This window comes from Labrus mixtus, chromosome 6 (assembly GCF_963584025.1).
Source record: "Labrus mixtus chromosome 6, fLabMix1.1, whole genome shotgun sequence".
NCBI classification, from domain to species: domain Eukaryota; kingdom Metazoa; phylum Chordata; class Actinopteri; order Labriformes; family Labridae; genus Labrus; species Labrus mixtus.
Genome location: NC_083617.1, coordinates 26599457 through 26612228, shown reverse-complemented (window position 1 = coordinate 26612228; position 12772 = coordinate 26599457). Strand labels below are relative to the sequence as shown.

At 42.1% G+C, this 12772-nt stretch overlaps 1 protein-coding gene across 1 annotated transcript in view; it reads left to right on the top strand.

Moving 5' to 3' along the window:
• The window catches only part of dntt (deoxynucleotidyltransferase, terminal), a 94957-nt gene extending 82705 nt beyond the window's left edge, over nt 1-12252 (top strand). Inside the window, exon 12 of the mRNA XM_061040719.1 lies at nt 11232-12252. Coding sequence (XP_060896702.1) covers nt 11232-11318 — 87 coding nt within the window. The 3' untranslated portion in view covers nt 11319-12252. The remainder of the gene's footprint in view (nt 1-11231) is intronic.
• The last annotated feature ends 520 nt before the right edge of the window (nt 12253-12772 follow it).

Below are 12772 nucleotides of genomic sequence, written 5' to 3'. Positions count from 1 at the left end.
TTTTTTATGGAAACCCTCAGAGGACATGAATCCACATATTTAAATTGACTCAGTTTTCCCATGATAATGATCAGATTTTGACGTTTTTATCACATTATCTTGAAATAACAACAGTGATTAATTTCAGTCGTTTTCTCAAGATCTCGAGAGATTCACTCGCTATCGTGGAAAAATCGCGGTTGTTTCATGGGATGACAAGTTTGATAAATTGATATCATGTGGACACTTTGGAAATGTACCTGTTTACTGAGGGTATAGTCCTGTAAGCGGGCGGTCCTGTTTGAATCCGACCTGTTGCTCCTTTCGGATTTGTGACTCTACCCACAGTCCTATCCCTAAATGAAGGCATCAGAAAGAAATTCACTTCCATTCAGTTCAAAGACATGAGGTATCCGGACCAAAACTGTATTTGAACAAGTCTGTAAACGTGAACTTCTGCTGAACAAATGCAGATTTTTTACCTGGGTGTTGCAAAGGACTTATGGGCCTTTTGGGAACGAGCCTCAAGTGGACGCTTGCTTCCGCTTGGTCCAAACTTTCTTTGAAACAGTCTCAGTTTGAGGTTAAGGAAAAGATCAAGCTTTTGGGAAGGATAATGTGTCACCACTGTAAATAGTTTCACATAAAACACAGGCTATTTCCTTGGTGAAAGAGAAACAGATTTGCTGGGACAGTTAAGGGGCTCTTTGATGCATGCTGCTACAACCAGTAAAACCAAAGCTTTATAGAGACCCGTTACAAAAAGCACATAAGGGATGTGGCATGGATGGATTTTGCAGGCTTGGAGCTGTTTTTTAAAGTCAACATTTCATATCAGTGTGTTTGTTAAGCCAACCTGTTGTCAGTTGACATCACATATTGATGTTTCCTCCTGTAACCAGTCCATGAAGGCTTGGACAAATCACTGTTTCTTGATCAGAGGTGATGCATTTCCTGTTTACAATGCCAACAACTGCAGTTTGTTTGTATGAAATATGAGAGAGAAGAGCAAAGATGCAAAGTTCCTGATCACTCCGCTCTATTTTTGTAACGATGCAGGGGCACAGGATGTGGGAACATATTTTCTGTCACCTCGTGGCCACAGTGACACTGTGTTGGAAACATGGTGCCATTAGGAGGAATACATTAATGAGCCAGTGTAGGCTCTGACATGAGTCACGAAAAATGAGATCACTTCTGCTTCCCTTTTAAGATCAGACTGCTCTGTGCTTCCAGGCTCTGTGATGGAGGGAACAGTTCAAAGCAAATACCAGGCACAAAATATTCTCCTTCCAACAGAGGCTGAAGAAAATACATGGCACCTTAAATCAATCTGGCGTGGGAGAAGATAGCACTTACAGCAACATGTTCCCAGATCCCAAGAGAACCATTTTTTCAAAGTAGGAAACTGTTCAGTGATACAGAAGGAGAAGACGGATGGTATTTGCCAGCCTTTTTAACTCTGTGCATCATGAAACATGTTGGAAATGATAATCATAAAAAAGTACAGCCATCAAGGATGAAGCAGTTTGAATGAAATGTCCTTTTTTTTTTAGTTATTGGATCTTTTAGGAAACGTTCGCTTCTTGGTAAATCCATGAAAATAACAGAAAATGACGCTCAGCCCGGGTCTCTCTATGAGCAGCCATTCCAGGGCACAAACATCAAAATTACAGAGCACTGCTTGATTATAATGGACACACACTATATTGCTCCTCAGCGGGAACATCACAGCAAGTTACCAAAATACCAAATGACTGCCATCAAGAAAGTAAAGCTTTGTGCGTTTGGTAAAAGTGCCGGCACACAGCCCATCAGAGGACTGTCACCCTGAGTGCTCTTTTAGACCAATCAGCAGGCTGATTCATGCGTTGTGCTCCTAGAACCCGTCACTACTCTTTCACTGACAGTTGAAATGTGAATTTTTGGGTTTGCTCGCAGTAAGCGATTGCCCTCTCAGACGGTTTGAAATAGACCATGGTTAGATGGGTACAGAAGTGTCCAAGTACACTAGTTAGATATTTGGTTTGTCCGCCATCCAGATGTTTCATGTGATGCTAGTCATGATTACTTGTAAGCTTGAATTAACCACAACCTGAGGTATTTATTTCATGCATTATAACCTAAAAATATGAATTATATGTATGTTAGGATGGCCGGTCTTTGCAGTCTTAACTGATCATTTTAAATAAATGAGCCATATTGAGCATGAGCAGGCTTTATTTTCTATCAGCACAGCAGTCACCATAATGTTTTTTTTATGCACAAAGCCTTTATGCAGAGGGTGCAGCCACCGTTCACGTTCATATTTTCTGTAACATTTCCCCACTAAGGTCCATCCATGTAAGAGCATGGCTTAGCTCCACATGCAAAACACAAAACAGGACCGAATCAAACCGTTCATAGACATCGCTCACAGCCAGACAAAAGAGCAGAAAAAAGGCAAGAAGACAAACTTTTGAATGTTATCTCTTGATAAATCGATAGCTGGTTTATATAAAAATAAATATATGAAGGAGAAACTTCCCCAGCGCGAGAAACGAGGCCAAAAAAACAGAGAAAGGGTTTTTCCTGAGGTAAGACGTGATGTAAAACAACTGTACAGAAGTTGCGGTCGAAGCAACAGAGTCTGCTACACGACGCTATAATGAGAATAAATTGCCTTTATATCAATGCAAGGTGTGGCCCAATGAAATCAGACTATCAACAAAACTATCATTAGTGCATAGTTCATAAAAGTAACTAGTAAAAGCTATAAGGCCTCTAGTTTTAGTATGAAAGGTAGATGCCATCACTATAAGATTAAGATTTACTTTATTGAACCCTGCAAGGGGAAATTTCTGTTTTTACACTCTGTTAATCATGCAACATACACATAGGCTGAAATATACACACATGCACAAACAGGATCCTATGGACATGCACTAATGGAGAGATGTCAGAGTAACGGAGCTGTCCTAATAACAGCTAATTTCTATGACTACAGCATGAGAGCAAAATGGTAAAAACAGCTCCCTTTATTTTTAAACGTTTTAAAAGATGTTGGAAATTACCAAATTTAGCAAAGAACCTTGATCGTTCGCGGTTCACAACCTGCAGCTCTGAGCTTCACTTTTCATTTTTCTGTCAGGGATGTGAGTGGTCCATTGCCTCTGAATATCCTGGCTCATCTCAGTATAAAAAGGTGTCATTAAAATGCCCAAACAAAGCTTATATATTGCCAATGTGCTGTTTTAATTGAGCACAATGAAAGGATTGCTGAGGCAGCAGCATCCGATCACACTGTCTGGAACAGGAAGCCAGTCGGTCATGCAAAACCAGCCCAGCTCTCCCACAAACCAATTAATTATTTATGGGCTTCAGTGGACCGGAGAAAGTTAATTTATTGTTATCATTAGGAAAGTGTTCTGTTTGGGTCCATATGAGGAAGAGTGGAGCTACAGTTACAGGCTCTCCAGATTAGAGAGAACTTCATACGTCAGCGACAGATGGTTCTCTCACTCTCACAAGTTCACAAGACGCCTCCTAATGTCTGCGATGAAGTTCAGGAAGGAGAGGGGCTAATACATTCAGATTTAAAAGGTGAGCAACAGATTATCATCTTGTGATAGATCCCAGGAGAACTGGGAACATTTTACTTTAATACAATTAGACTTTCTTTTGCAAGGTGTTACCCCCCTGCTGGCCATTGCAAACATACATCCATCTTTTATCTGTAGCGCTTTTCTCTTTCGGGGTCGCGGGGGGGGGGGCCCTATCGCCCACAGATTTGGTTTGACTTTACAGAGCCAGATACTTCTCCCACTTCTTATAAACAGCCTATGATTAAGCCAGATCAAGTAAATATTTAACAGCTCTGAGTGGAGTTTTTTTTAATGATATCAATTTGTCATGTGAGTGAATATCAAGCAGCAACCCCTTGTGTTCAATGAGGCCAACTCAAAGTGAAAGAAAAGTTTAGTTCCTGGAGTGTCCACCTGAGGCTGACTCTAATGTCCCATTAACACCCACGTCCATTTTTACAGCATAAATAAACATGTTTACAGCCTGATAGAAATAAAATGGTTTCATCTGGATTCTTCATTTCTTTATTGGCACACTCTGCAGGGGGGGCGGGTGGAGGGGATGTATATCTCATCTGTTGTTAATATTAAGGTTAAGAGTTATGCATAATGAGGGGCGTGGCTGAATGACAGGCTGTTGAGTTTAAGATGTTTGCTATAAGAAGCTACAGGTCCGCCTCTTTATCTGTTACTAGATTGGCTGAAAGTTTCTTGTGAGACATAATTTCCAATATGGCGACCCATCAGTGGTGATTCTAGAGTCTGTTGGGGCGCTCGACATAAATCAATTGGGGGGGCCATCCAACCAATGTCAGCAGGTCAAAGAGAGTGAGGTCTGTCAGATGGGAATCCCTTCGGGAGGTTTCCGACCGTCTTTGCAAAAGTTTGCACATTTTTCGCCGCTGCTCTGGGCAGTTGCCTGCCTTGCCTGTTTACAAGCAACGCCTCTGCGACCAATAATAGGGTCAGTCAGGAAAGTCTGAACACTAGTTCACACATCGTCTGTCTTTGCAAACATGTTGGTTGTGTTTGTTGGATTGTACTGGCTTCCAAAGTACATCTGCAGTCTTTTACACAGTCATTTTGGGTACATATCAACAACTAATAAGTCGAACATCTTTAGTTCTCTCACACATTTTCTCATGTTTTCAATGTTCAGAGAGCTTTCACACTGACTAACATTTGAACCATTTCCACATTTTTTACTTTTGAATCTCTAAGCAGCCTTATCTCAAAAACCTAGTGTGACGTGACTTTATATCAAGAGTATTTATCAATGTTAGACTGGTAAAATAAATGCATGAAGGCATGCATCAAAGTCAGAGGAAGATATAGATAAAAAAAAAAAAAAAAAGCTGGAATCGAGATTGACACTTTTTCATAATTTAGTATAAAAACATGAACATTTAGTGCCAACAGATAAGGACACTTGACTGGTCTCTGCTGCACTTCAGTTTTTTTATTCACTGACAATAGAAATGTATATTTAGATGAGTCACCTTCCTTGGTAACACTATATTGGAAAAACATGGAGCTTTTATTGCACTTCTCCCACTCTTCACTGTTCCTGTTTATTACCTTTGGGCAGCCTAATCAACTTGATAACTTTGATTTGCAAATGTTTACTCCTCCACGGGAGCAAAGCGCCATAACAGCAGGGATTTAGAGTGAGGATCCCATTGTTTCTGATTAGGAATTCATTATTCGCTGCCCGTCTGCCGCTCTGCCCAGTGCACCGGCTGATTAGCAAGCCAGGAAGGAAAGGTAATGGCGAGAACACTAAACTCGATAGCTGTTTTATCGGCAGCGGTGCTTTATGATGCCTGCACTAATTGCTGGCGTGATTAGTGAGGTGTCTGTGCCCTCCGTGGTCGCTCGGCTGTCCTGTGAACTGAGCTCTGGCAGAGCGGATCACAGGGGGAGTGTGGGCGTTCAGCGGATCGTTGCTGGAGGAAGACACAGGGGCATAATCGACTTCGAGCTCCTTTTTTTTTTGCCCCTGTCAGCCTTTTCCTGTGTGCTGCAATAAAGATAAATTAACTTAAAGGCAATCAAAGTGTTTTTCCTTGATCTCTTGGCAATAAAGTAATCTATTTGGAACTGTCAGTGAGAAGAAGAAGGTCCAAATAAAAAGGAGGCTGATTTGATCACCTGAAACGCTAATGAAAGAAAACATCATATCTTTGCCTTTGAGTCTCAGATAGAAGATTACCATGACCTGATATGAAAGTGGACGGCCTCAGGTTAAACGCTTCCCTCTGAATATATTTTTATTCTCCGTGTGAGAGAGACAACAACATGTTGAAAGTGTTGCTTTCGAAAGCTTTATGTCTATCTGCCATTCAGCGTAACCTCCATATTTAATCTTTTGATGCACGCTGTGGTCGAGGAGACCGTCAGCACTCAAAGTGAGATGACAGCACTCTTACTGAGGCTTTTGTTCCAACACATTTTCCCACCAGCAAGTTTGTTTAAATCAATTTGCATCAGGTTGAGTTTGCATACTTCTCTGCATGACCTTATTTCTGCTTCTTGGCAGACCTCTGCTTGTTTTTGACTTCCTGTGTTTCTAAAGATCTACAGATTTCTCTCTCCGTACTTGAGTTTGCAGAACTATAAAATATGTCATCACACGGTTTTTATTTGCCTCTTGTTTGTTCTGTAAGTCGTTGTCACGGCCAGCTCAAAACCCTGCAACAAATGAATGGAGGAGACAAGAGGAGGAGGAGACATTGGGGAACAGCCTCTCTCCCAAATCTCTTTCTCCAAGTCTCCCCCTAACGAGGAAGTGAAGCCAGCTCTTGGAGGGAGAACACCGGGCTCACACACAGCCACACCCACTGGCACCTGAAACAGGAAACAGACAAGACAGCAAAACAAGGAACCAGAGTCGTACACATATTAAATAACTGCCAATAAAATAACTAAAATATAAAATCTGAGATTATGGAGCGTCAGGTGGCCTACTGGTTATGTAGCCATGCGCCTGTGGGTGAGAATCCGACTTTTGCCTTTTGCTGGATGTCATCCCCCACTCTCTCCTCTCGACGTTTCCTGTCTCTCTTCAGCTGTCCCGTCTAATAAAGACAACAAGGTTCTCTTGTTGTCCGTAGCCACTGGCTTTGTTAGTTTTAATTTACATGACACAAAATCTTTGATGCATGCGTGCATAGATTTGTGGTTATTTGGGGGTGGTTAATGGTTAATGAAAAGTTGTTGTCACAGATTAATGATGTTATTTATATTTAGCCAGCAGGCACATGTTGATTCTTTGGGTTGATATTGATTTACCTCCATGTGTCTGTCCTTCTGACGCCTGCTGGCAGCGCAGTGTTGAGCTGCTCTCCAGGTTTCCCCTCTGCCTCTCTTTCGCTCCGTCTCCCTCCCTGTCTCTGATGTGTCTAAGCTGGGCAGGCAGCCACGTCCATCAGCTCCATCCATCAAGCAGTGGGCCGGGTGGCAGAGAGACGATGACGGGCAGCAGAGAAGGGGCAGATGTTCTGCAGGAACTGATATGTGTTCACGTCCACGAGGGATGTCATTACGCGGCGGACAGAGAAACATGTAGCTGATTAGCGGCTTATTAAGTCAAGGACACTGACTCCCAGTGACATGCACGGCTTTCATTCTGGCTCGTGGTGCTGATGGTTTTGCCAATCACACAGAACCTGAGTGTCTCACACAGATAACCTCTCCTTCTAATAACCCCCTGCACTGTTGTTTAACTTTAAGCTCCTGTTATACACCAAAAGAAAGCTCTGAAATAAATGCTGCTTTTGCCATTTGAAGTTCACCTAAAGGCAAGAACACGGAGGCACATAAGGTTTGTGGATTTATCGCTCGGAGAGAACACACTAGGTTGTGCAAAGTAAATAAAGCAGTGTGTCCCTGAGGGCGTGTAGGGATTGAGGAAAGCGGACAGTGCAGCGTAAAGAGGGCTTTAGCCCTGATCCAGGACAATGGCTAAATTGGTAACACTGAGAATCTCATCTGTGCCCTTTGTGTTCCCTTTAGTTGGATATCCTGAGTTGCTTCCTGTGAACAAAAAGCCCTGCTATATGTTGTTGGAAATGTGGATTTACTCTAAATCACATCAGGCTTGCCCAGCAGCCTCCATGTTTTCTCTCATTCCTCCCCCTCAGCTTTTTTTTATCACCTGTATGTCTAATACAGGAGAGCGTGCTGCATCATAAATCGCAGAGCTGTGTGTCTGCATTTCATAGTGTTGTGAGCAATCAGAGCAGTAAATGGGCTCAGGGTTATGAGCACAGTGAAAAATACAGGCAGAGATGGACCACTAAATGGGTCCTGTGATAGTTTCACTCAAATATAACATTGTTTCAGTAACAATACACAGTTATTTGTGAGCTAGTGATAATATTCCTCTGGACAGCAATGCTTTTTTTTGTTCAGAGAAAATGAGAGTAAGAAACACAAATAAGCTCAGATATTTGTTTCAGCTCATGAAGCTCTGATGGACCTGAGAGGACACGATGGGTAATTACAACTGGGGTGCTATTTTTGTCATCTGATGAAAATAAATGTTTATCCTTTGATCCGGATGAATCCAATTGGCATCCAAACTGACATCAATCCGATACAGATTTATAACTCACTTGAACCAAAACACACAGTTAACACACAAACAGACTTTGACCTGGTCTTTGCAGAGATTGAACGATCTCAGACAAACGCTAAATCACTCCATTTAACTTTAAGTCTCAACCTGTTATGATCGTAAATGGTTACGGTTCAATTAGAGTCAAAAAGTGGTAATAAAAAGCAGATTACACAGGTTAACTGTACTTTAATGTTTTATTATTTGTTTATTAAAGAATAATGCAACGCTAAAATACATTTTTGAGTAAGTTTGTTCTAAACCTATACAAACAATGCACACATAATTATTTAATGTATGTATGTATGTATGTATGTATGTATGTAACAGTATGGCATGTTTCAGAGACTGACAGAAGGACATAGTGAAGTTCTTTCACTCGGCACTAATGTGTCTCAATTTGACAGTCAAATGCTCAGAGGGTGACACTGACTTACTTTGACTTCTAAATATTCTGTGTGAGGAAAAAACAATTGCTGTGTCAACATTCATTTGTAAATTCTTTGACAGTGTCATATTCCTGAAGCGCTGAAACTCACCTCGGTTTGTTCTCGTATATTTATTGATGTATCCCTGAGGGGTGAGCAAGATATCTAAATCTGATAAAAATGTGTCAAACTGTTGAAACCTGCTCCAATATTTTTCATCTCTTAGTTTTATTTTATAAATAAAAATCAATGTTTACTTTTATGTTTACGGTGCGGCAGTAGCTCAGTCTGTAGGGACTTGGCTTGGGAATCAGAGGGTCGCCGGTTCAAATCCTGGCATGGACCAAGTCTGGAAATTGGTCTGGTAGCTGGTGCCAGTCCACTTCCTGAGCACTGCCGAGGTGCCCTTGAGCAAGGCACGGAACCCCAAAAACTGCTCTGGAGTGCTCGCTGTGGGCAGCCCCCTCATTCTGAGACCTCTCCATTAATGTATGTCCATAGGATCCTGTTTGTGTATTTCAGCCTATGTTTGTGTAGCATGTTCATTAAACAGAGTGTAAAAAACAAATTTCCCCTTGCAGGATTAATAAAGGATAAATTATTATTATTATTTAATTACAATAAAGAAGCTCCAGATTTTCTCTGAGCTCATGATTTATAGTAACACAAGAGTTGTCTTCAGACAGCTTTAAATGTTAGCATTAAACACATGTACTTTGTTAGCTGTTAGCTTTAGTGTTTGTCCAAATGGAGGGGCAGCAAAACTAATTTGTTCAAGCACCTCAAAAAGAGTCCTTGTGCTGGGTTGTGTGTCCATTGAATCGTGCCCACCTGTCAATCAGGTCAGCTGCGCGGCTAACTATGGATAACACGTATCGTTCATAATATCAAGACAGATACGGTTTAAAAATAATTCACCCCCCGTACAGTGTTTGCCAGTAATGACAATTACTAGTTTGACCCATTTAGGTTTTTGTACCAGGCTGGAAACGTGTTTATTTATGCTGTAGACATTTTTGCCAGTCATGTGTAAGTGACATCCGGGGTTTCTGGAGCCAGCCTCAAGCGGACACTCGACAAACTGCAGGATTTTGCACTTCCGCATTGGTTTCATTTCTTCAACACTGGAGATTGGTGCTTGGTCTCTTCAAGTTGTACAAGACATCAACAACCCTAAAACAAACAAAAAACAACCCAGCACACAATTCAGTATTGTCAAAATCTGGATGTTGTGTGAAACATTGGTTTTATTTTTATTATATATTAGCCTGCCACAGTTTATAAGCATCAGAGAAATAAATAATTGAAGGGCAGTGTTAGAGAGTTAACAGCCAATGGATCCAGGAGTCAAGGAAACCCCAGATTAGCTGTTGGAGATAGATGATAGAGCCTCTGGAGGTGCAGGGGAAACTTTTTGGTGCTTTCACTCAAGCCAGCAGTTGGAGTTTAAAGGCCTTCAAGCCAATATTTCTCCATGCTGTGCCATTGTTTGCTGTCTGACTGGCAACTCAAGATGCAAAAAAAATGGAAACGTTGAGAGGAAAGTTCTAAGAGAAGATTTTCTAGCTGCGCCTGCATGCACATTTCTCCGATGTGAATTAAGGCTAAATTGTATCCAGGGTTCCAGGTTAGCATTCCATCTGATCACATTCTGTCCTTATTGTTTTCTTTGTTGGATTGTTTATTCACCTATACTTCCAGATAAAGTGGTAAAGGTGATCTGGATAACTGTTCACTTGTTTCTTGACCTCATTTCTTGCCCTGTAGGACTCTTCTTCTTCAGTAGCGCCATGTTCCCACATCTCAGCAATTATTTCCTACAGCGTCACCGCATCTGATAGAAACTTCAAGTAAGACCGACATTGTGAGACCTGCTCTAACTTTAACCCAAATTAGGTTTGAAAGAGAATTAAAGAGGTGTGATATGAACAGAGCTTCATGCAGCGTGCACGCCAGCCCCCTGCTGCATGGCTCACCTGTCATTTGCATTATAAAGAACAAGCCAGTACGCCGGGAGACGTGCCTTGTAGTGCTTTTCTATCAGGCTGCCAACTATTTGCTCCCAGCTATGTCTGCCTTCGGCTAGCAGCGGGAGCCGACGTGCTCTCGGATTTTCTGCCATGTCTTCGTAATGTGTCAGGTCCAGTTTAGCACTCGAAGGCAGGAAGTGTCAGAATCACAGCCCCGCTCTCTCTTCTGGCTGTCTCATTCCCAAGGTGAGTCAGGCCCCGCCACCACTTCTATAGAGACATAGCTCTTTGCCTGGCGTTGGTATACGGCCAGCAGTTAATAGCCCTGTCGTGATTTGTCAGGGAAAATACTCATCTGCAGAAGAGTGCAATCACTTTGAGCAAGGTTAGAGTGTTTATGTGGGAGGTGGACGGTCAAATGTAAATCTGTACAGTGGCCTCATGTTTTAGCCTTGTGGCACAGTCAGGGCAAATAAAAACCTTAATTGATATTGACAGCTTGCAGTGAGGCATGAGCCTAAATAGAAGCATGGTTTCATGGCTGTGGGTACAAGACAAACATTTTTTAGCAATAGTAAAGCCTAAATACAGAATTTAAGGTTCTGCACTGAAAACAAATTCCTTCATATTCTGCAGAAGTGACTGGTTTTCTGTTTGTTTATCCTCTCTGTAGAAAGAGTTCCTGGCAGCTACGACTGAAAAGGACATCTTTGCCCATCTGGGTCTCGAGTACATCGAGCCTTGGCAGAGAAATGCGTAGGCCTCCGCTCCTCCCTGGCTGGATGATACCCTGTGCGTACATCAGCGTTTCTCCCATCTGCTTTCCATTCTGCAGCTCTCTTGTGATTCTCTTTCAAACTGCTTTTGATTCCCGTACATTTTTGTGTTGCTATTGCAGTTTTTGTTGTTGATGTTGTCGAGATGACAAGCTGGTGTATGATTCATAATTCTGCTTATTGTTTGTAATTGGGTAAACACTCTACCATTCATGGCTTGCCTGTCTCTAAGTGTTGTAATCACCAGAAGGACACAAAGACGAATCAGCCAGAGGATAATACGCCTGAGATGCTTGTGAGGTGCAGGAGAGAGCATGTTTCAAAGAAACACAGAGGGAGGCGAGCTGAGATAGAAGGGGGTGACCACAGACAGAAAGGGAGGGCGAGGGAGAAGACAGGAAACGATGAAAGAAGCGAAGGGGAATGAGCTTTTGTCGAGCAAAATGTTGTAATCACCCTCCTCCTGGCAGGAAAGTGCTCGACGTGAAGCTGAGCCAGGACTCCAGGGTATTGAGAGGCGGGTAATGAGCTTCAGACAGAAGCGTCACCATTTAGCCTCTATTAAAGCCTACGTCCACTGGAGATCATTTAGCTGCCATAGTCCCCACTCATGTCCCACAATGATTCCCTTCCGGAGATGCTCGGCTGAAATTAGAGGCAATCAGCTGCAGCGGGAAATCATGAAGAATTCAGGCGGAAGGTAAATGAGTCCACTAACAACCACATGGGAGGATATTGGCGTTCAAAGCAACTGCAGTGCATAAAACATCCATTATTTTATTGGTGTGACATTGGCTTGTGTTTTATGTGCTATGTTTTCTTGTTAAGATGTGTCCTTTTACTCTTTGGTGCACGGTGGCTCTGTAGCATAATGATCAACTGATAAATAAACTTCATTGATCCCTGTGGGGAATTCAATATGTTCTCTTTTCAAATTCATCATATTCCAAATCTTTGTCATCTCATACAGATTATAGAATGTATAAGAAATGAATGCAGACTCTTGAGCTGTTTTTGTTCCTAATAGGGAGAAGTTTCCCATTTCAGTTTGGAGGGGGGGGATCTCTGAATATTTCCTGCTGCTGCGTCGTAACGACTGACTTGACACTGGAATTTCACTAGGTGGCTTGGCAGAAAAATGTTGGGCTGAACATGTAGTCAACCTGAAATTTGCGGTAAATTTGCCGATTTTTGAAAGTGTGAAAATGGCATTTGTTTCAAGAGTGTAGCTTATTCTAAAGAGCCTCAAACTTGCATTCTTTCAAATGACCAGCGGAGGCCAACTCCACTGGGTACAAAAATATCGTTACATGGTACTACAGATGGGAAAATTACTATCTTTCAATTTATTGCCTCACCCAAAAAACCATTGTGTGACATGAAGGTGGCTACATACATTTGTTCAATACAGTCGATGGTCCACTCAGCTGAGTGAAGT